Genomic DNA, 22,479 nt, shown 5'->3' with positions numbered 1-22,479 from the left:
TAAATACAGTTCCGGAAAAACAGCTTAAAATTGCTTGTTTCTTTACTCGTTGTCTTTATGATTCAAATCCTAGCCAAATTAATGGGACACTATAGTGAAATTTCTAACTTCTATATTTTTCAATGAATGTTTACGAAATGTTCTTCTGAGGTGTAACTCCTCAGATACAGTAATGCAACCAACTTTCAATATTGTACCTATACAACTTTTTGAGTAGGATTTTCTTTTATTTTCCTTTTACCAACATTGAAAAAAAATGTCCCTTGCTTCACAATATTTCCCTATTTGGCACCGAATTTTGCACAAATATGCTGTATAGTTATGCCAACAAACATCAGTATCAAACTTTGTTGTTTGATAAATATATTGGTCTGTAGAATGTTTTTATTGTAATTTTTATATTATTTTTAAAAATATGTGTACACACAACATTTGGTAGGTGAGAAAAAAAATGAATCACCTTAAACATCAAAATGCACACTGATAGTTTTGCATCAACTATCTACCTACTACTGTGTAAAATGTCACCTACATCAGACAAAAATTGCAAGATAAGGGATTATTTTTCTGAAAGAAATCATGAATAATTTGCTAAGCCATAAAATTCAAAATAAAAATTTATGCAACTTTACTCACTTTAGAACTGTCCTGCACAATAAGTATGCCCTTCAGACTCCTTTCTTCTTTCCTCCAGTGATATTTTCATCACCTTATTCCTTTTCCTTAGCTCTTCGCTTTCAGCTGAGCTCCTTCTCCTGCTTTGCAGTGTGCGCCTTTGGTCTCGCTGGTGACTGATGTCCACAGCAGAAGTTGGTTCTACTGGCTTCCTTCTGATAGACTGAAGGACTTCAAGTGTTCTAACACACCGAATACTGAACTCACTCACAGCACTCACAATACCAAGCTGAAGTTTATTCCAAGTAAGAAATACTTCTTTTGGACATTTATTCCAAAGAACACTGAGATGGCTCTCATTTGGATTTTGTGTCTTCCCTTTTGTGCACCTTTGTATAAGTGCATCTCATGCAAGTCTCTGATATGTTGACATTATTTCTAAAACTATATCATAGAGAATACCACATCTGCTACTCAATTCTTAGATTACATTTGGAATCCAAATGAGAGAGACATAAGAAAGGGAAAGCAGCAACTGGAGGGGCGTGTCAGTAGAGAATGGGACAGTTAAATCCTAGCGCAGCGCCATTTAAAGGAGGCGCTCTGGGCTTTAAAATGGCGGCATTTAGAAAATAACAGCATGTTTCGAAAGAACACACATCAGGGTACTTTTTAGGGTTCTTAACCCAATTTTGGTATTTTCCTCGCAATTCATGAAATTTCACTTTAGTGTCCCCTTAACTTATTTACATCATTCTTGGCACATTCCGTCGATTGCTAGGCTAACGCCTAACTACATCCGCTATGCAACACCGCTGAAAACATGTTGGTGGTACGATGAGAGTAGAGTTTGGTGTTTAAGACATTAATTACTGCACGGTTACGTTATTTTATGCATTGTTGCCCCTCTTCGTTGCACCCGGGCACGAGGCACGACACATAACATAGTCACATGGTCAAGGGACGTCGCTAGATGATATCAAGGCGTGATGTTTTTCGGGTGGACGATATAACCTGTCGGAAGGGTTGGGAATTGTGTGTAAAATGTGCTCATTGGACATTAGTACGATACAGTACGCCAGCAACGTATCACTATGTCGCACGTTAGTTGGGTTGCATGTAACGTTATTGGAGGGGGCGGCTGAATCACATGGTGTGTCCGTACATTTCACCTTGCAGCCACATCGCAGAGCACTGAAATTGGCTGACTTCTTCATCGGACTTACTAAAACGAGTGAGAATGTGCTGGAAGGTTCGGAGTGGAAATGTGCTCTACAATGCTGTAATGTGTACTCCTTGGTTTTATATACCACCTTTGATTAATCTGGCAGGCGTATGGTGATTTCAAAACCATAACAGTTTGCTGCTTGAGTACATCTGTGAGTATTTTCAGTAATATTCATTAATGTAAAACAGATACTTACTGAAACAGCCCCCGAACAATATCACTGAGGCAATAATTCCAACCAGCAACGAAAAAGAAAAAGTGGTGTTTTAATATCGAGAATTCCATTGATCTCAAATACTTCGTCATTTTGTTTCAAAAGATTACAATTTTCAGTGAGATTAACTTATAGTACGACTATGAATAAGTCTCAGGTTCAAATGTTCCACTATTGCGGAGTTAATTTGAAGGATTCCTGTTTTTCACATGGTCAGCTGTACGCTGCTTTCTCACGTGTGGAACAAGCAGAAAAATCTGTTTGTGCACGTGCCAGACAACAAAATATCAAATGTAGTGTATAAGAATGTATGTTTATGAAAGTACTTAGTATATAAGATACTATATAAGAATAGTAAACGTAAAATAAGCAGAAAAGTGTGGACTTTTTATTGACTTTTTCTCCATTATATAGTGGAAACCACACGAATGTACAAAACGTCAGCGAAGCGGGTTTTCTTCACCTAGTTCTAATTAAATCTTTTATTGAATGTGGCATTAGTAATGCCCTGTATTGAAGTGAAAATAATGTATTCTGCATTATGGACGATGAAGAATATGAGGAAGAAACAGACGACGTGATGGGGGGCAGGTGATTAAGATGACAATGACAAGGATTTTTCAGATTTATGAAGGGTCAGTCTCTTTCTTCCTTCGTAGTATTTAGTCACGCATTGGTGCAGGGTACGCTTACTGTAGTCAAGGGCGTCAGATTCAGTGATGCCAACAAGACGCAAGTCTTCCTTGAACCTCACTTCTTCGGACGACACTCCCTCTGTAGATTATTCTAAACAGTCAGTGCACTGTTGAGGTGCTGGCCTTCTGACTCCAACTTGGCAGCTTCGTGTCTGGCTCAGTCTGATGGTATTTGAAGATGCTCAAGTACGACAACCTCGTGTCTGTAAATTTACTGGCACGGAAATGAACTTGTGACACCTTGGCGTCCCCCAAAACCGTCACAAATGGTTAGTGGGGCTTAAAAACAATAACACTATTATTAAAATATATTATAGTATTTTATTAAGTATTTTTATTTTTAAATTTTTCATTCCCTTGCGGTTTTAATTTTGTTTTATTGTAAAAAAAGGTGCCTATTTATTTTCTGGGCGCAGGGTAGGGGAGGTTATACTACACAGGAGCGTTACCTACACCGGAGAAAACATCGTTAGGTTCATAACCCCTCGTGCCTAATTAAAGACGCTGGCGTCGGCAGAGGCAAAGAATTAATGAAAGCAGTCTGGTGACATTAATGAATGAATGAATGAATGAATGAATGAATGAATGAATGAATGAATGAATGAATCAATCAATCAATCAATCAATCAATCAATCAATCAATCAATCAATCAATCAATCAATCAATCAATCAATCAATCAATCAATCAATCAATCAATCAATCAATCAATCAATCAATCAATCCCTTCTGATCTGCATTTAGTGCTGTCGCTCAGGTGAAAGATTCTGTATCTGTGGTTTATGTAGCCTGATTCAAAAGAAAGGAATGGAGTATATGAGGACCGATGCATTCATTAATTCTTTCAGAATTAGAAATCTTATATTTTCCAGATTATTACAGGCTGTATATAACTATGATATCTTTTCCCGAGAGAAGGTGGTTTCTGAAGTAAATAATGTTGAAAAAATTGTGCGTCCAATACTTCTAAAATTAGATACGCTGCCTGAAAATGTTACAAATGTTAAATGTGTATTTTACCAGGTGTACTTAGAATTATGTTCTCTGCGAGGAAATGCATATCCATTTTCTTTCTAACAATTTTCAGGAAAACTGCTTTTCTGTGTGTTGACGGAAGCTTTACCGCATATGAAGAAAAATATAGGTTGAACTGTCAGTTTTTATGAGGAGAACACACATGCAGAATTTATAATTTATTTCCTGTAAAATATACAAATTCATTTTCTTCGTAACTGTGACAGTTTGCACTTTTATCGTGTAAAAGAAGCATTTCGAGCATTCGGTCCAGGGCACTCGTGGATGTGTCCCTCTGCGAGAGATACAGGCTAGTGACTGGCTGCTGACAAACTCTATTGTCTTGCAGAGATTGCTCCACCTTCTATTCGAACGAATGTAGCTGCAGACAAGGAGGGGAGTAGAGTGGATCAACAAACTACTCATCCCCTGCATGGCCATTCACCTCCAGCCCAGAGAACGTCTGAGTAACTAACTGGATCACCTGACACTACAAGAGTACAGGTCCCCGCCATCCCAGGACAGATGACAGTAGCAGAACGTTTGCCACCTCGATGTCATGAAGACTGGTCTGTCCTTGAACAGACTGAGGACAGGAGTGGGGAGATTCGAAGTCAACCTAGCAAGATGGAGCAACATCAACTGTGACTCTAATGCAGAACAAACTATGGAAAATATGCTCCAGTGTTCATTGTATCTGTCTTTCTGTAGTGAAGATGACCGTTCTAATGCTACACTCGATGTTGCTAGGTTCTGGCCGAGATGGGTTTGAAGTGCTTTGAATTTTTATCTGTGTTATAATTTGTTATGTAGTTTAGTATACATAATTGATATGTGTAAATGATACTTCTGATACCATAATAATAACTGCTACTTCAGTTCCTGTAACAACAGGCCGTGAACCAACTTGATGTACAAAATGACTTGCATATTTACTTACCTGTGCTGCACATACCAAGTTATTTTATAAAGTGAATGAAACAACAGTTCATAAATAATTACTTTTTATTTACATAATAATCTACTAATATTCGTAATTACACAGTTAAAACAGCGTAAAAAGTTTCAAAAGAATAACAATCTCCGTTTAGTTTTTTGTAAAAATTGTCGCTGGCGTTTCGTTAAATAACATTTCGAGCCTTCATGGTTTCGGGGGTGTTTTACGAAATTTCTGAGTATCCACTGTTTACTGGCTGACAAGTTACGTCTGCCTTATATAATGCGCTTGTTCGTGGCTGATCACATAAGGTTAATTATTCATCTGAGACTTAGCATGTACTAACCATTATGTTTGTATTGGTCTATCCAATGTCCAATTCCGGCCTCAATATATTTATCCTTATTCAGTCAATTGGAGAAGAATAGAACGGTTGTTTTATTAAGCGAGACACTGGACACATTCAAATGTGTATTCTTTGTTGTTAGAGGAAATTTGATACATATTTCCTTACGGGATTCACTTCTTCTGTTTAATTTCATTCTTCTCACCGTTCCTATATTTTTCATTTATTTATTATCATTCCTCTTTCAGATACAATTCTTGAATTATTTCATTCTTTCTTTTATTGCGTTTCTTCTTGGAAATCCCTTTATAACATATGTTGGTAACTTAAGGCTTATCCAATCTTGGTCTAGGGTCTCAACATATTTTTCCTTATTCGGTCAAATATAAAGTCATCATATTTAAAAGGTCGGACACAATGCCACAAAGTGGTGGGAGCTCCTGTAGCACAGCAGTAACTCCCTCTTACAGAACATTTTCTTCCCTTACTTCTATGTGCCATGTAATAAAATAAACTGACAGAAATCGCTGAAATGCTGGGCTAATTTCGACTCACACTGAAGTAGCCGTGTGCTGAATTGATGGACAAGAAGCTATAACTTCACATAGGATCCCCCCACTCTGTATAAGCACGCTGTATCTGCTTCTGTGGCGATGAAGGCACGTTGTGCTAGCAGACTGGGAGCACCAGACTACCAAAGTTATGGCTCACAACTGAATCTCAGCCACCTGCGTTGCTTCTTACGGGAGATATTTGGTGTCTCTTTTATTTATTGATTGTAGGATTCACTTTTCTTTCTTTCTTACTTTCTTCGTTTAATTATTACTGAATATATTTTTACCGCCTTTCTAATATCAGTACTTCCTTATAATCGGAATAGTTGCAGTAATACGGAACATCGGGAATGGACGAAGGAACACTCTATGTGCTATATAAGGAGCTGTATTTAGTCCTTCAGTTCTATTCAAGTGAGCTGAGGCTGGTTGTCATAGGTGCACGCAGTGGCAGATTCTTACCCATCATCATTCTGGAAGACATGAGCAAATGAGCAGGCTGGTAGTCATTGCTCATGATTTCGGGATTCTCCATACACAGAAGCAATAAACATCTTCACTATATGGAGGAATACCAGATTATACTGTCGTTGTATTACGGCTAGATGATTGTTCCAATAGGCACGTTGAATGACTTAGGGTAAGAATATTCTACCAAAATTTAAGGTTATTCAAGACCAGGCATGTATCCAAATAATGCAGAATAGTATGCAGTTGTGATTAATCTGACCGGAGCACTTTTTCTCTTAGGAGTAACTCAGTATAAATTGCAAAAATAATATTGTTCATTCATATGGTACGTTTATGATTTATGCATATAGCTATGCTGATGTGACATCTTATGTTCTTCAGTTTGGTGTGGATAATACTGATGAAATAGCACGGGAATCTCACATCGAGGATTAAAATTATTTCTAGTATATCCTTATTCCGTCATGAACACCATCAATTTTCCAATGAGTCTTTCATCGCCACATTTAAGGAAATGAATTAATACTATATTTACACTTATTATTGCGGGTACATCTGGAGTTAAGAGCTGTCATCTGGTGAATAAGATGTGAGTTACTCGAATGATTCTGAAGCCAATGTATGGCAAAATGTGAAGTGTTAACTATGGTTTTGCTATCTGATTTGATCGTGTACAATATTACAACTGATTATTCAGTTTATGTGGCTTCGAGGTCTAAGTCAACAGTCTTGTACTTGTGGGGTGCAGTGAGCAAACTGCTGTTTATCACGCAGATGCTTCAGTTATTTTGCATCAAACACAGTAATTGATTTTATTCGTCAGGTTTAATTCCATAAAAAGTGCCATTGCAGTTTAGAACTCCATGTTCAGAGAGTCATAGGAAATGGGTATATCCTGTGCGTTCGAGTGAATCGCCGAGTACGCAAAGAAAGTGGTCGACTCATGTTCACACTGAGGTAGTCATTTGTTCTATGACAGTCACATTCCTTGGCTGCCTGCGTGGCCAGGTATATCGAGGCACACCGAGACCTTCAGGAACACTCTTGCTGGGACGAAGGGTCCTATGTGGACCATACAACTCGTAGTCCATCATGTAGTGGTCCGGGAGAGCCCCTTCGTTAATGCAACCTATTGGGCCGTCGGGTAGGTCAAGTGTATTGGCGAATGAGATGCTCTTGGGCAGGCGTGGTCGATGGAAATACGCAGGGGACGGTGGAGCGCAAGAACACATCTCAGGTAGAGGTGCGAATGCTGGGACTGGTTCTGGCGCCGGCCGCTTTGGAGATCCCACCAGGAACAACAGGCCTGCTCCCACGATAGTGGACAGGAACGAGAAGTAGTAGCCTGCTTTAGGATGGCTCTCGTTGATATAACCTAAAACACAAAGACAGGCATATCCTCAAATTGTATGCAGTGGTTTTACAGCGATTAATTAAAACTGAAGATAGACTCATGTCCCATCAGATCAACGTGGAACAACAGTTACAAAGTGTTACAATGTAAGTTAATTTTGCTAGTAAAGAAGAAAAATGTAAACTCGTGTCCTCATTTCGAGGTGGTGCAGCTGTTTTCAGGCACACCCCCCTATGTACGTGATCTGCAACCACATACCAGGCCTCCTTCCATTCTTAAATGTCTGGCAGTGCCGGAAATCGAACCCGGGACCCCGTGGAGGGCAGCTAATAACAGTAAGGGTTACGCTACGTAGGTGGACGTTTCGGTAGTAGGAAGTGTCGTCTAGCCTGCTTTTCCGTAATGTAGCTAGAATAACAGAAGTTCTAGGGGTTCGGAGAGGCCGGGCCCCTATTGTTTATGCAAATCTCAAAACAAAACTGTTGTCCGGGCGAGAGTATAGCAGTTTGATATGGGCTTCAGAAAGTTTGCATTCTAACCTACAAAACTCTAAACATCTGGACTATAATTGTGAGTACATGGTCAAGTCCAAATCCCGAAGCCTGGTTGGAGCCGCACAAGATACACCATGAGTTGTCACGGATAGTCTACGTATCACCAATGATATGAGTAGTGAGGTAGATTATCCCTGGGCTTACTAACCTATAAGGGGTGATCAAAATGTCTCCGCTTGACGGCCATACAGTCCAGAATCGGCAAAATCGCCGTGAGCACTCATTCCACCGGCGCACTAGGTTGTGGTCAAACACTGCGTCGCGCTGCGTGAAGAAGACCGTGACCGTCTGCCGCACTTGCTCGTCCGACTGGAAGTGTGGACTCTTCGAGGCCTTTTTCAGGGGACTGAAGGTGTGATAAGCCCTAGGGGAGAGTTAAGGTTACAAGGCGGTTGTTGTTGTTGTTGTTGTTGTTATCCGTAATAGATGAGACTGGCCTCCCAGATCGATCGGCGTCTTATGTCGAAACGCGACCCGCCAGGAACTTGGTGCACCACTCCACAAGAATGGTTTTCGACAGACATACTGTCTCTAACACAGTCTTCATTATCCGATTAATGTGCACCGGAGTTTGTCCTTCGGCAGCCAAGAACAGAATAACAGCACGTTGGTCCTGTTTGGACGCATTTGGTAATGACGTCACCATTGTGCACGTGGCCGGCACGACACGACTGCCACACTAATCATTTCGCCTACATGTCCGTGCTTACACAGTACACCCACATCGGAGTCGGGCTACGTTGCAGGTCCGCTGCAGCAACGCCCTCGAACGGAAAGGTTTTGATCACGCCTTATAGAATGTGCTAGCAGACATATTTATACCAAGCCCGATGAAATGTGTACACCAAAAAATATAATTATATGTTTGAAAAGTTTTCGGAAGGTGTTTTACAGGGCATCAACATTTCCGAAAAGCTTGTAATTATTCGTGACTGTTGATATCGTGATTGTAGGTAAAGGGTTCCCAGTTTTGCCTAAAATCCTAAACAAAAGGACACGGCTTTTCGATCCAAATGTCCCATTAGCATTAGTCGGAATTTCTGCCACGACAACCTCCTGTGAATATGCCACATGGCTGAACATTTCTATGCATTCACTTATGATAAGTATTGTTTGATATACTGACCATAACCCCTTCGGAGGAGTAAGCCTTATGGAATACCACGGGTTTGTGACAATTCGGATCGTGATCAAATACTCGTAAAATTAGTTTTAAGTTAAGTATAGGGTGATCGAAAAGTCCGTTAACTTTTGACGAGGCTATACTTTACAGAATGTTGGAGGTAGAGAGGTAATTATTGGCCTGACATGGGGTTTCTTTGACATGAAAATGAAGTGCACCAAATGACCAACAGATGACGTTCATACGATACACAAGCAATAATTAGCTTTACAATCGGTGTTTAGCAGAGACAATGTTCTTTGTAACACATGCTCAGCCCGTCGGCCGTCATTCATCAACAATAGCTGTATACGAGGGACAATGCTATGAACAATACTGTACAGCATATCCGTAGGTATGGTTAGAAATTGCCGTCGGATGTTGTATTTTAGCGTCCCTAGTGAGGTCGGACGATCGCGGTAGACTTGCGAACTCCACAACCATTAATCACACGGACTGAGTTCAGGGGCCGAGGAGGCCACTATTGCAGGTGCATCTGATGCCCTCTCATGACAGCTCCTTTTATACCGTACACAGGTCTCATGCGGCATCAGTGATGCGTTGCTATCCAGTGCCATCTATTAGCCTGTTTCTGCACTCGATGTTGGTGTCAATAAAACCCCATGTCATGTGTGTCCCTCTTTACGTCCAATATTCTGTGATGTATTGCCTCGTTAAATGCTAACGGATTTTGGGTCATCTGTATTATTGTTCAAACATCCCGAGTTTATTGAACATAATATCGTAATACACATAGATTCCTCTGTGAATCAGAGGTTAATTTTGGGCTTCCGGATCTCAAGATCGTGGGACAAATCCCAGCAGAGGCAGCGGGATTTTTGAAGGGCGGATAAAAGTACATTCGACACTCTGTATCGTACGATGCCGACATGTAAATTGTCTCTAATAACACATTTTCTGTTTAACCGATGCAATTAATTAAAACTCATCCGTAGATCGCCCAAAAAGATACGGTTCACTCTGCCATCTGGTGGAGCAAATCAGAACTATGAAATTGGCACGCAGGCAGCGTAGGTGGCATCTAATTAAGTACATGCACACGATAGTTAAGTTTATACGATTATTAATTTTTAACGTATTATTTCGGCCTCTCAGCCCTACGGTTGATTCTCTCGTCAGACTTTGACTGAGAATGTAGTTTTATGCTCTTTGGGCCTATTTGTGATAGGCCGTCTTCTCGCTCTCTCCGGAAAGATATCTTGAATTTTGCTACTGAAAGGTTTTTATAGTCTTACAGAATGGACATGGAGACAGGGAATAAACGTAAATTTTTCTACAAGATAGACAAACTTAGAACTGAAGTCTGGTTCTTCCTCCATTTTAAGGTATTCAGTGATTTAGAGAAACAGATGATAAACTCTAGAGCCATCGTGGCTCAGTCGGCAGCGCGCCGGCTTCTCACCACTACGTTCCGTGGTTCAAATTCCGGTCATTCCAACTGAGATTTGTGGTTGTCAAAGCGGAGACGCGACATGTGTTTCCGGGCACTCCGGTTTTCCTTGTCATCTTTCAACCCAGAAACACTTTCGAATATCATTTCGTATCATCTGTCAGTCATTAATCATTGCCCTAGAGGAGTGCGAGAGGTTTCGGCAGACGGCACAATTCCTATCGTCGCCGCTAGAAGGGGCTTCATTCGTTCCATTCCTGACCCGAGCGAATGAGTGGAAACAGGCTGTGCATGTATTTATTTTATTATGAATTCTCATGGGTAGCTACTAACATGACACGGTGACGTGTCGTGTCATTCAGCTCAGCGAGCGCGGCGTATTTGTTTTAATATGAAATTGCATGCTAGGTACTTGTCACCACTCGTCAGGTTATGCGCCACGTCACTTCGCTGCGCTATCGACATTAGTTGAACATGTGTGAAGTATTCTTCAAAGTTATTTCAGTGCTATTTTGTGGAAAGATCATTGAAAATGTGTCATACCCACCAATGAAATATGGCAGTCTACGGTCCACATTACCAACAATATGAATTCTAAGCATGAACGGTACTGCCTGTGTTCTTAGGACGAAATAGGAAGAGTTAGGTACAGCCAAGTTATTTACCTGTGATGGGAACTCCGATCAGCACTGGTAAAGCCTCTGCTCCTTGCACAAAGCTCCAAGCTCGTGTGAAATGCCTCGTTCTCACTCGTTCCATGGTGAACATCTTGAGGGAGTAGAGGAAGCCGCCAAGACACACTCCGTACAGCCACACGAACAGTACGTAACCATGGTAACCCTGCACCGCGCTAAGGGCGAGCAAGGAGACACCTGAAACAAACAGAACACGAGTTTAAAGTAACAATCCAGTTCAATACAAAACTGTTCCCCATTATGGCCACGAATTTATTTTCATGTCTGTACTCCAGGTTCTCTTATCTCATATGAGACCACTGAATTAAAATTATTATTGTTAATATATAATCTGACGTTAACTATATCGCTTCATTTAATAAGCAGTTAATTTTCTTAAAGGTGAATACAAATTCCAGTGTGCATATTATCGAAAAATTTAGTTAGATTGTAATTTAAATTATTTATGACTTTGTTTTTCTACAATGCACAAATATGCAGGAGAAATCGGTTAAAACTAGCGGAAAACCCAATGTGACGAAGGAACTTTAGTCTCTATTTATAACTTTTATGTTATTTAGCATCTTTTTAAGATCTACTCATATTCAAATGATAAGCAAAGTAAACCATGAATTTTGTTATTTCACTGAAAACAAAATTTCAGATCATGTTTAATTCTGACCTGATGTAAGAAAGTATTTGCAGTGCGCGGGGCCCCTACATCTGCCACTTCAACCACGGCGCGAGGCCAACGCGCTTAAGCCGTGTAAAGTCACTGGGCCGGTGCCTCGTGGGAAAGTGCCCTTGTTCATTGTCAGACACCACTGCGTCATTGACCAGTTCGTCGCTGAGCCCTCGAAAGGTGCATAAACGACTAGGCCACTGGCCGAGAGCGTTATCCCAGGAGCAACCTGCGTATTTCAGTTAAGTATGTTGACTCAGTGAGAAGCGACCTGCGAATCGAGGGGCCTAGTTGAAGCTCAGCTAGTGAGAACAGTGTGCTGCAGTCACGCGTTCAGTGTGACCTCCATCAGTCAGTGATAGAGAGCCATCGTGACTGTTGAGTTGCCAGTTAGGGGCCGAGTGTGAGTGACAGCCAGAGTTGAGTGGGGCAATCTGTGGAGCGTCCGTCTGCCGAACTGAAGACTCATTCTGTATGCCTGTCGTCGTCGGCGTGTCTCTTGGGCCAGCTGTTGGATAAGAACTTTGAGTGTTCTGGTACAGCGCAGAAGAGAAGATCGGATTTCTGCATGGGGCTGTGAACTGTGGTCTGGGACAGGGGAAACAAAGCGAGATTCTAGTATTAGTGACCGAAGTCTGTGTAAATTAGTGTGAATGAACAGTGGGGGAAAGAGAGAGTATGCCCTTTACTGGAGTGTATGTTGTGATCTCGATAAGCCTGTGAGTGTTACTCTGTAGTTTAGGTAATTAGTTAATATATTTGAGTAGCAGAACGCTACCAGTTTCTGTACTCATTTATTTACCCCTCTAACACGTTACAGTATCATTGTGCAAAGAAATGACCGACTACCTCTTTAATAGAAACGTTAAATTACTTGAAAGGCCTAGTATTGATCCAGAAATTAATGAAGTAAATGGTAAGAGACAAATATCAGGCTGTTTGGAAACTGGATTTTAATATATGATATATACTATCTTAAAAATTAGGCAACACTTCGTGTATGTTACTTCAACTAAGAGCCAATATGAATTTTATGTCCTGAATTGGCAATTCCGTAAAAAGTTGTAAGAGTGGTACTTACTGTGACACATCACAAGGCCTTGTCAGCCAGTTAAACAACGCCGTGTGCAATTTAGTGTGTGTGACTCTACTTGTAATGAGTGATATTGAAGTTGAACATGTAATCCGGCGAATGGATGACGTGCGATGAAGGAAGGATATATTAAAAACGACTGATTAAGAAGCAATATCAAGATATCCTCTCCTGATTTAAGGGGGTAATTTTAGTATAATGTAATTTAAATCTGAAGCTTTTATTTCTGTTGGTAAATGGTGTGGTTAAAAATCTAAATTTTCTGGTCTTAAGCGAGTAATCGGGCAAGTATTAGTGAATTTTCGCTCTTTTTAGCATCCCCATGCGGGACTAACGTGCGTTTTTGATCTTCCTTGTAATTCTTGCATGTCATCGGGATATTCGAGAGTGTCTCCTTCGAAATCCTCTTCGCCATTTAATTCCTTGAGCTTTATAATTGCTAAATTAACATTTATGGGGCTTTTGCTGAATTGGGTAGACGTACCCTGGTAGGTTGTCACTCTCTAAAGCTTACGGGAGTTTGTAGCTGCCTCTGTGGATTAGTGGTAGAGTGTCGGCTTTCATTTCCGAAGACAGTGGGCTCAAATCCGACAGAGGTAGACGGATTAATGAATAGCAGAAGCGAGTCTATTCGGCACTTCATATCGTGAGATATCGGCTTTTACAAGTTATTTGGTAACATATTTGTTGTTACCAGAAAAATCATTCAGACTCAGCCGTAGACACCCAAGAGAATTTCGCTTCACTCTGCCATCTAGTGGACCTAGAGTAAAACGGAACGCCGAATTGACGGGAAGGCAGCCAGATGATGTCAAATTAAAATGCCTGTACACTATTGCATATTCCAGTACGTTACATCACGGTTCACGAAAATGGAAGCGGCTTATCAACTAACCAAAACTCTATATAGGAAGAAATCTATACCCATTAATACCAAGATAGGACATTAGTGCGCGGTAATACGACCGGAGGCTTTGTATGCTGCAGAATGCCTTACTCTGAATAGGACAAGTCTGATCGAGAAATTAGAAATAAATGAAGGCAGGTCTTAAGGAGAATCCTAGGGCCAATCAAAGACAGGGGTGAATTTAAAAGACGACATAACCATGAACTCTACACACATGTAGCAAAGATCACAGATACCATTCGCAAGAGGGCAATTGTTTTCTACAGCCACATTGCGCGTATGAATCCTACAAGGCTGAGCAATAGGATTTTGAATTACGACACCAAGAAGGCGTGGTTGACTTGCAAGAAGTGAGGATAACACAGGAGTATGTCCAGAAACGTATTCCGCTCAAGAAGAAACTCCAAGAACATCGTGATTTCCAAGAAAAGCTGAAATTAGAAAGTGGCAAAACAAGGACTGAAGCGACGAAGGAACAGCATAAAATTCGAATGCGGGAATACTGGGCGAAAGTTAAAGCCAAAGCACAAGAAAAAGAAAAATGACAGCTGAAATAACGTGGCACATACATGGCCGAAACGACAGCCGAAAGAAGAATGTCAGATCTTTCGCATTCCTTTTCAATGTTGTTTGTCGACGACGGATACGGTTTGATGAAGTAGCACAACATTAATGAGTTAGTGTACGTTTACTGAAATATAAACGCACCTCTGTTCTCTAACCGAGAGAAAAGTGAAGTGGATAACGTAACTAACCAGTTAATGTCTCGTCACCCAACAGTTCAACAGGATAACATTAATAAATCAATATCAGTATGCACGAGGTAAGATTCCTTACGCACTTGATAGCTTCTCGCTTCGATTTATATCGAAGGCTTGAAAAGAAGTGATAATGTAGAACATGAACATGGCGGACCTCTAGTCTACATGTAAATTATGACACGAAAAGGAAATAAAGTTGTCAATAATAACAAAAACCATATAACAGTATTATTTAATTTAATTACAGTTAATTTTAAAATTCACAAATTTCTAGGAAATAAAATCAGATAACGTCCTCATTCCTTTTGGGCACACTGATTAACATTTTTAAATGAACATTAACTGTTGCTCATTCATTGTATTGGACACTGAAGCAGATGTTGTCTACTACAGAGTCGTTTGATTATTCAATTCAGTATGATTTTTATTTGACAACTTTTACCTTATTAGACTGCAATACACAGGTGAATTTCTAATACCTAAAAAGATTTAAAATGCACATCATTTGTTTCATAGGTTTTACTGGTTTTGTAGAGGACGATGTCTCGTACATCCAGAGGAATTCTCCTGTTGGTCGTAATCTCATCTACCATGACGTGTTTGTACAAGACATCATTAATATCATTACCTCAGTTTTAGAAATAATAGTATTAATTTCTTGTGTGAGTGATAATTTCCTTTTATAATATTAACCACTAGCCCTTCTACACTATGCTTGTGTAAGAAGTGAACAGTACGTCATAATCAAGATCTGTAGTGAGTATGATAAGTTTAAAATTAAAAGACACGATAAAAATAATACATTTAAAATTTTCCAAGAATTCATTATTATTTATAATAAATGTATAAATAGTCGATAAAGATTAGAGACAGAACTAAATTCATGGATGAACTATATGAAATATTTCAGTATTATAGAGCGATTAACAATCACAGAGTAGGTCATGATATTATTAACCCAAGGAAGAATCATGTTATTAGGAATTTCACTTATTATTTTAGTTCTTATTGTATAAAATTTACCACAGGTCTAACTTTTGTTACAACAGATTCCTTCAGGAAGCAAAATAAAAATGAAATTTGGGAGATCCTAGATTTTGCATAGTTAGGCAACTTTTAATTTCTATATATTACCTAACGTGTAATTCATCCCTCTTGCTTTGTGAAAGTTGGGATTTACAGCGAGTATCTCTCATCGGTTGGCCGACTGGCCCCCCGTTGACTCATCGCTTCCCGTTACACACCTCAGCGACAACACGGGAATGCCCGCACTTCGCAGTTCAAGTCCGTGCTTATAACCTGTATTAAGTGTTGCTCTGTCGCTCCAACTGTTCTCGAGTTGTAAAGTGTTACATCGGGGTATAAGTCTCATAATGCTTCCACATGTGTACTCGGTAGACGAAAGGGTATTTATGTATGACAATTATATGAAAACAGAGTCTTACAGGGAAGTCGTTAAGCGATTTGTAATACAATTTCCAGGTGTACGCCTTCCACAGAGAGAGACTGTAAGGAAACTCGTAAACGAACTGAGAGGAACTAGTTCTTTACTCGATAAGAAGCGAAGTGTTAAAACATGTGCTTAACGAGGAAAAAGTAAATAAAATCGCAGTAAGATTAGAGCGTACGCCTGCAAAGTCCTTAAGACGAGTTGAACAAGAAACGGGTTTTCCAGAAAAGTGTGAATCGGAGTTTCTTAAGACGATGCCAGGAATGTGTAGATGCAGGAGGATAACATCTCCACCATCTGCTGTCCGAAGGTACGAGCTTATTTTCTTAATTATTTTAATTTTCTTAATTGTAGTTGTTATCTCATGTCATGCACCAATATAGTGAGCGGAGTGTTGTCCTTGTTGCTATCCTGGGTAGCGGGGAGTGATGAGTCAACGGGAGATAGATAGGCTTGGCGCACCTGCCGCTCAGTCGATGAGAGAAACTCATTGCATTTACGGAAGCTTTACCATATGATCCAAGAAGTTTTTTCAGGAATATAATATATTTCCGTATAGAAGTGATCGTGGCATTCGGAAACAGGTAATTTAGGATTATGTGCAGTAGTTTAAAAGATTATTGTCTCGAGAATAAAAGTAAAATTGGATTTAAATATACACTCGGAGGAGCGTATCAGGAAAGGGAAGTATGTACGATGAAGAATGGGGAAATAAAGAGCTAGCCAATCCTAAATCAGTGTCGGAGTAGAGCAAGGTGATTAGAGATAAAGGGAGATGCAAGCGAATTAAAATAGTACTACATTCACCTCTATACCGTGAGAGGGAACTAGAATTTTTTTATAACCCCGGAGATCTCCATTTCGAGACCAAGCTAAGTAATAAACATTTGGTGAATCAAGTAAATAATGTATATAAAAGTCCAACTGAGCACAAGGATTATTATAGTATTGGATTTAGGAGTTTAGAATGACTATATGCACAAATATGTTTAATTTTGCTATTATTATCAAAATTATTATTAGTAATTAACTATAGACTCACGAAGAGAACTCTGTCGTCAAAGTCCCGACACACGGTAGCCACTCACCAATCCCCACCATCGCCGCCTGACACAGGTACTGCCTGGATATAAGGCACTGTTCACTAGGACGGACCACCACGAGTCCGAATCCGACGCATCCTAGCGCCGTGGCGAACCCGAGGAACGTCTGCATGAGCACCAACGCGCTGTCCTCCAGTCCCTCTTTGAGCCCCTGCAGCGCCTGCAACCAGCGATACATTTGTCAGCAGCGGGCAATGAACATTACCTAGGTATTGGATATCTGAAATCCTTTCTAGTTCATAAACATGCAATGAATTTATGTAAAAGGTATCATTAAATAAAAATCAGGTGTAGAATTGCTTTAAAGCAGATATCTGTGCAGGGTGTTTCCGAAATAAGTACGGTATTTTTGAGGGTTGGTAAGTTCGAATGTAGCTTCAAACTATGATTGATGGAATTTTCATTTTCAAAACCATAAAATCTCCCATGCTATTATTCTCAAGCAATTCTCTCTGCTAACTAAAACATACTTCTGATACTGGTGTGAATGTGCAATTAAATACATTAATTTGTTATTAATCTGTAACTTGGACAGTAGCGACCCCAGTCTCGTAAATGACAACATCCCATAATTTTTCCAGTAGTTAAATAGGAAACTTCGGAAAACCAACGATGGGCTTCAGATACCGAGTTCTCAGGAACTCGTGCATTGACGTACTGTGGACATGAGAGTGTTCTGACCAAGAGGCCACGTTTCAAATCTCCCCCAATGAACGCAGGCGATGAAAAATGAATAGTCAGTTAACTGGAGTTGGCGTTTAATATAAAACGTTTGCCCCGTGCCTCACGACGGGAACGCTTGCTTGTTACTGCGCGCCGGGCTACTCTATTTAAGAATACATTCAAATCCGAAAATAATGCAAGTAGATTGAGTGAAAACTGCAGTGTCTCTCTAAACAATGATAGACTTTGTAGGTGTAAGAGTGTATGTAGCGTAGACAATGTAACGATTCCCCACTGGCTTCGTTAGCGGGGTGGGTATCTTTACTTCCCGTATCGGGTAGTTACTAATGTAATATAGACCTCCAAACTCAAGGATATGACTGAACTTTTCCAAGAGGGGTCGCGTCAGGATAGTTGCGTGATGGGTCGCGCACGGTCGATTTGACCGGGGAGTATCAGTACCAGTTCTTGTAGCAAAACGCATTGTATTTTTAAGGAAAAACATATCCATGAAACGAAATACCTGTTTTCGTTGTAAAACACATTGAATTCTGTACTAAAAGCATATCCATGAAAATACCAGTTTTTAGAACAAAACACATTGTATTATTAATGAAAAAAATACCCATGAAAAAATACCAATTTTCTTGCCAAAACGCATTGTAAATTTGTGTAATGTTATGTACATGAAACAAAATACACAATAAAACACGTTGCATTATTGAAGAAACAAATATCTGTGAAATGATTTTGTGAAAAAAACACATCGTCATTTTACAGTAAAACATATCAGTGAAAGTGAACACCAATTTTTGTATCAAAGCACATTGTATTATTGAAGGGAAACTCACAAAACAAAGACCGCAGACAGTAGACGCCAGGAAACGCACACAGTGGAAACGACCGGACTTTCAGACAAAGTTTTCCACTGACTGGCTGACTGGTGATGGAAGAACGAACGTAAACACGAGCAGGGGACGAACCCGTTGTAAGGTACAGAAAAGGAGAAAGCTTTATACCGTGAAACAATTTCGAAAGAGTAAAAATTGGATGCGCCCGGGCTAAAAGACTCACCGCGGGTTAAACTGATACGTTAGAAGGAATGATTGAAGGAAGGAGATATCTTGGAAGACCCCGTATCCAGTATGTTCAGCAGATAATGCGAGACGTTCAATGTGGGAGCTATGCTGAACTCAAGAAGACGGTGGAAAATAGAGTCGACTGCAGAGCTGTCGCGAGCCAGTTGAACACTTGAGAGAGAGAGAGAGAGAGGATCCGGAATCTAACCCAGATTACCGAGACATCCACCAGACTCTAATCGCATTGTCAGGATATTGACCTTATTTTATGTTGAGTATTCAGCCCGAAGGCTGGTTAAATTCTCAACAGGTCTGTCATCAGCTGTCATACCAAACCAAGGCTTCACTGAAGATGCATGATGGGGATAGAGACGTAGATTCTCCTTGCTTTTTTCACCTAACCAGAATTTGCTGTTACATAGCATATCAGTCTGCGAAGGCAACCGAAATTCACGTAACAACTAACACTATGAGCAACATTTTCACATCATTAATGACAGGGACTTGCTGCATAAGGTATGACATTATACCTCAGCCACTCAGCGAACGATGAGACTGAGACAGTTCAACGAAGGTAACAAATTTCTTCCAACCCGTGCCAGAAGACACAGTGCACTGTAAAGACTACTGTAGGTCTTGACAGCAAAGACACGATCTGATTAAATATAGTTATTAATTCATAGTGACCAAAACAGACGATGATTTCTGTGATTAATGAAATAGGGATGCACTTAAGTTAACAGTACATTAGCAGGAGAGTACAGCAAGGAAATGCATTCTATCAAAGTGTAAGAAAACGTGTTTGGAGCAAAGAAGTACCAAGGAAAAGAAAAGAGATAATTTACAAAAAGTACATTGTACTCATACGGAATTTTGCAGCTGAGACTTGGACTTTGACAAGCGGGCAAGAGAGCAGAATTCAAGCCAGTGAAATGAAATTCCTAAGAAGTATGATAGGAAAGACACGGAAAGACAGAGTGAGAAATGAAGATGTTAAGAAGGAAGTTGGGATAGGAAAGCTAAATGAGATAAATGAAAAGAATAAACTAAGGTGGTTTGGACAAGTGAAGCGGATGGAGGAGAATAGAATTCCAAGACAGATGCTGGCGGCAAAGTGCGAGGGCAAGAGAGCAAGAGGAAGACCTAGAACAAGGTGGATTGAATCAGTGAAGAGCGGGATAAGAAAACGAAATTTAGACTGGGACAAGATCGTGGAGGAGGAATGGTGAAACGAAAGAGGAAGATGGAGAAGTGCCGTAAATACCCCGACATGGCAGGAGCTGGATAAGGGGGAAGTGACGATGATGATGATGATGATGATGACTTCAGTGAGCAGTATCTTTGGGTCGCACGTACTCTAGAAGTTATATCAGTCCATTTCGGAAGAGTAGCACCGTAAACTCTGCGGCAGTAAGTACGAGAAGGTGTTATACAAGGATACAGCTCTTTATTACCAAGTAGAAGATAGGAGTGTAGAGTCCAAGCGCTGTCGTGCCGGACGAGAGGAGTAACATCTGCACCGATCGCGTTCGTAGAGGCGCAAGGTCGAAGAAGGGAGGTTTCGGCGTCCTCGCGTGCGTCTTCTTCTCCTTCATCTTTTTGCGCTGATTCTTGAGGTGCAGGATGGCGCGTCTCTGAGGATGGTACATGGAGGCCGAGCGGTAGAGAGTGCCCAGGAAGAAGGCGAGACACAAGGCGACAGTAATGGCTTGGAGTCCCAGCCTCCAGCCCCATTTACTGAAAAATTATAAGATAACTGGTAAGTCGACAAGCTATTGTTTAGACCACTATCACATACAATTGTAGAATATTAATTTATGGTTCTTCTTAATATAACATTCTTATAATACAGAAAAAGGTTGTCCGCACAATGTGTAGAGTTAGTGCAGTTGACTGTTGTCGATCTCTGTTCATTAAGATTAAAATACTGACAATTATAACATTGTATATTTATGTCTCTTTGACATATGTTAAAAAATAAATGAATTCAGTACTGGGGAAAAATTCACCTGTATGATGCTCGGGGCAAAGTAGACATTGACATCCCAATTCATAGGCTGTTAAGAACTGCTCACTCATATAAAACCAGTCGTTTAATATTATTTAATAAATTACCTACCACATTATGCACAGTCCACTCCTTTAAGCAATTTTAAAAGGAAATTTAATGATTGGTTAATAGAAAATCCATTTAATAATACCTACGAATTCTTATAAATGCATAATGTTAAGTTTTAATAAGAGGTTTTCCTACATTTAGCCTTTTTTCATATTAAGTACTGAATTATTATCAGTTGACGATGACCATTTCATTACATATGATCAATGGAAAATACAAATTCTTGATTCATTTTTATGCGAGTTAGCTGCCACATTTGAACTCAGATATCTCCCTAATGAAAGAAGAATCCATGGGTTAGCAAATAAGCTCATGAAGGCCCTTCGAACAGTGGATGGTAATTTTCTCCACTCTCCGAAATCTCAGTGTTAAATACGATACAATGATTAATCCTATCCACGGCCACCTTCGTCTCCAGGTGCTCACTTTTTGTGTGGGCTGAGTAAAAATCGAGAACAATAGCCTCTCTAGATGTGGAAATGTCGTTTCTGAAAATTTGAAGTACCTGATGGAGAATCTGAACCCCATGTCTTTTCGGCTGAACCGAGTACGCAATTATTCCCTCAGCTATGCAGACCTCTTTAACTGATTATACCAACCACAAGCCGTAAAGATCCCATTTCTTAGAAATATAACAGTGATTTTGGTGTACCTGTGAATGTTAAAAATTACTAAACACATTCAGCCATCACCATATCTAACTTCGAGGTTCTGTCTATCTGTCTGTCTGTTTTTTTTTTTTTTTGTCGACAACGCAGAGTCTGGCTGGATCCTCAAACAGCACTACCAAAGGATATAGAGTTCTAGGAAAACCGAAAAACCAATGGCGGTGCCAAGATGAGACGTACTGTACTAAGCAAGATGAGGAGTGAGGTATTTCGTCGTTGCTTTCTACTTCAGGTTTAGGAAAGCGTAATATTCTTCACGTCGTTGGAAGCGCCACGGAACCTCTAGTAGATATATTTAACATTAGCTGCTAATGGCAAATCTTTAACTGAAAAGAACGATGGAAGGTATTTTACTTCTGAATAGAAAGATAATCTATAGGAGGTGGGAGTTACATTCCACAAGATGACCACCAGCAGAGAGCAGAAAACAGACTTTTGATTCGCCTGCAGATTATAAGGTGTCGTGAAGTCAGCACGACGAATCCTGTTGGCTGTTATTCTTGATTTTCTAGAACGGGACTGCTATTTCAATGTCAGGTAACTCCTCAATTGTAATCACGTAGACTGAGTGGATCACGAAAGAGCCTTCAGATACAAGAAACAATCCTTGACCTGGCGTGGAATCGAAACCAGGTCCTCCGAGTACGAGGGAGCCAAACTATCCATAGACCTGGCCTTACTAAAAATGAGTTCCTCATAAATCACATACGATACAGTACACGAAAT

The 22,479-nt window shown here is 40.2% G+C and overlaps 1 protein-coding gene across 1 annotated transcript in view; it reads right to left on the bottom strand.

Moving 5' to 3' along the window:
* Nucleotides 1–6,951: 6,951 nt before the first annotated feature.
* Nucleotides 6,952–22,479, bottom strand: part of LOC136883271 (monocarboxylate transporter 4) — a 364,210-nt gene continuing 348,682 nt past the window's right edge. The window contains exons 5-8 of the mRNA XM_067155487.2: nucleotides 20,421–20,703; nucleotides 17,210–17,384; nucleotides 11,220–11,426; nucleotides 6,952–7,448 (exon numbers count right to left, since the gene is read on the bottom strand). Of these exons, the coding sequence (XP_067011588.2) occupies nucleotides 7,021–7,448; nucleotides 11,220–11,426; nucleotides 17,210–17,384; nucleotides 20,421–20,703 (1,093 nt within the window). The 3' untranslated portion in view covers nucleotides 6,952–7,020. The remainder of the gene's footprint in view (nucleotides 7,449–11,219; nucleotides 11,427–17,209; nucleotides 17,385–20,420; nucleotides 20,704–22,479) is intronic.

The sequence above is a fragment of the Anabrus simplex genome, chromosome 1 (assembly GCF_040414725.1).
Source record: "Anabrus simplex isolate iqAnaSimp1 chromosome 1, ASM4041472v1, whole genome shotgun sequence".
NCBI lineage: Eukaryota > Metazoa > Arthropoda > Insecta > Orthoptera > Tettigoniidae > Anabrus > Anabrus simplex.
Note: the sequence above shows the minus strand (reverse complement) of the source record. Positions and strands in the feature narration are given on the sequence as shown.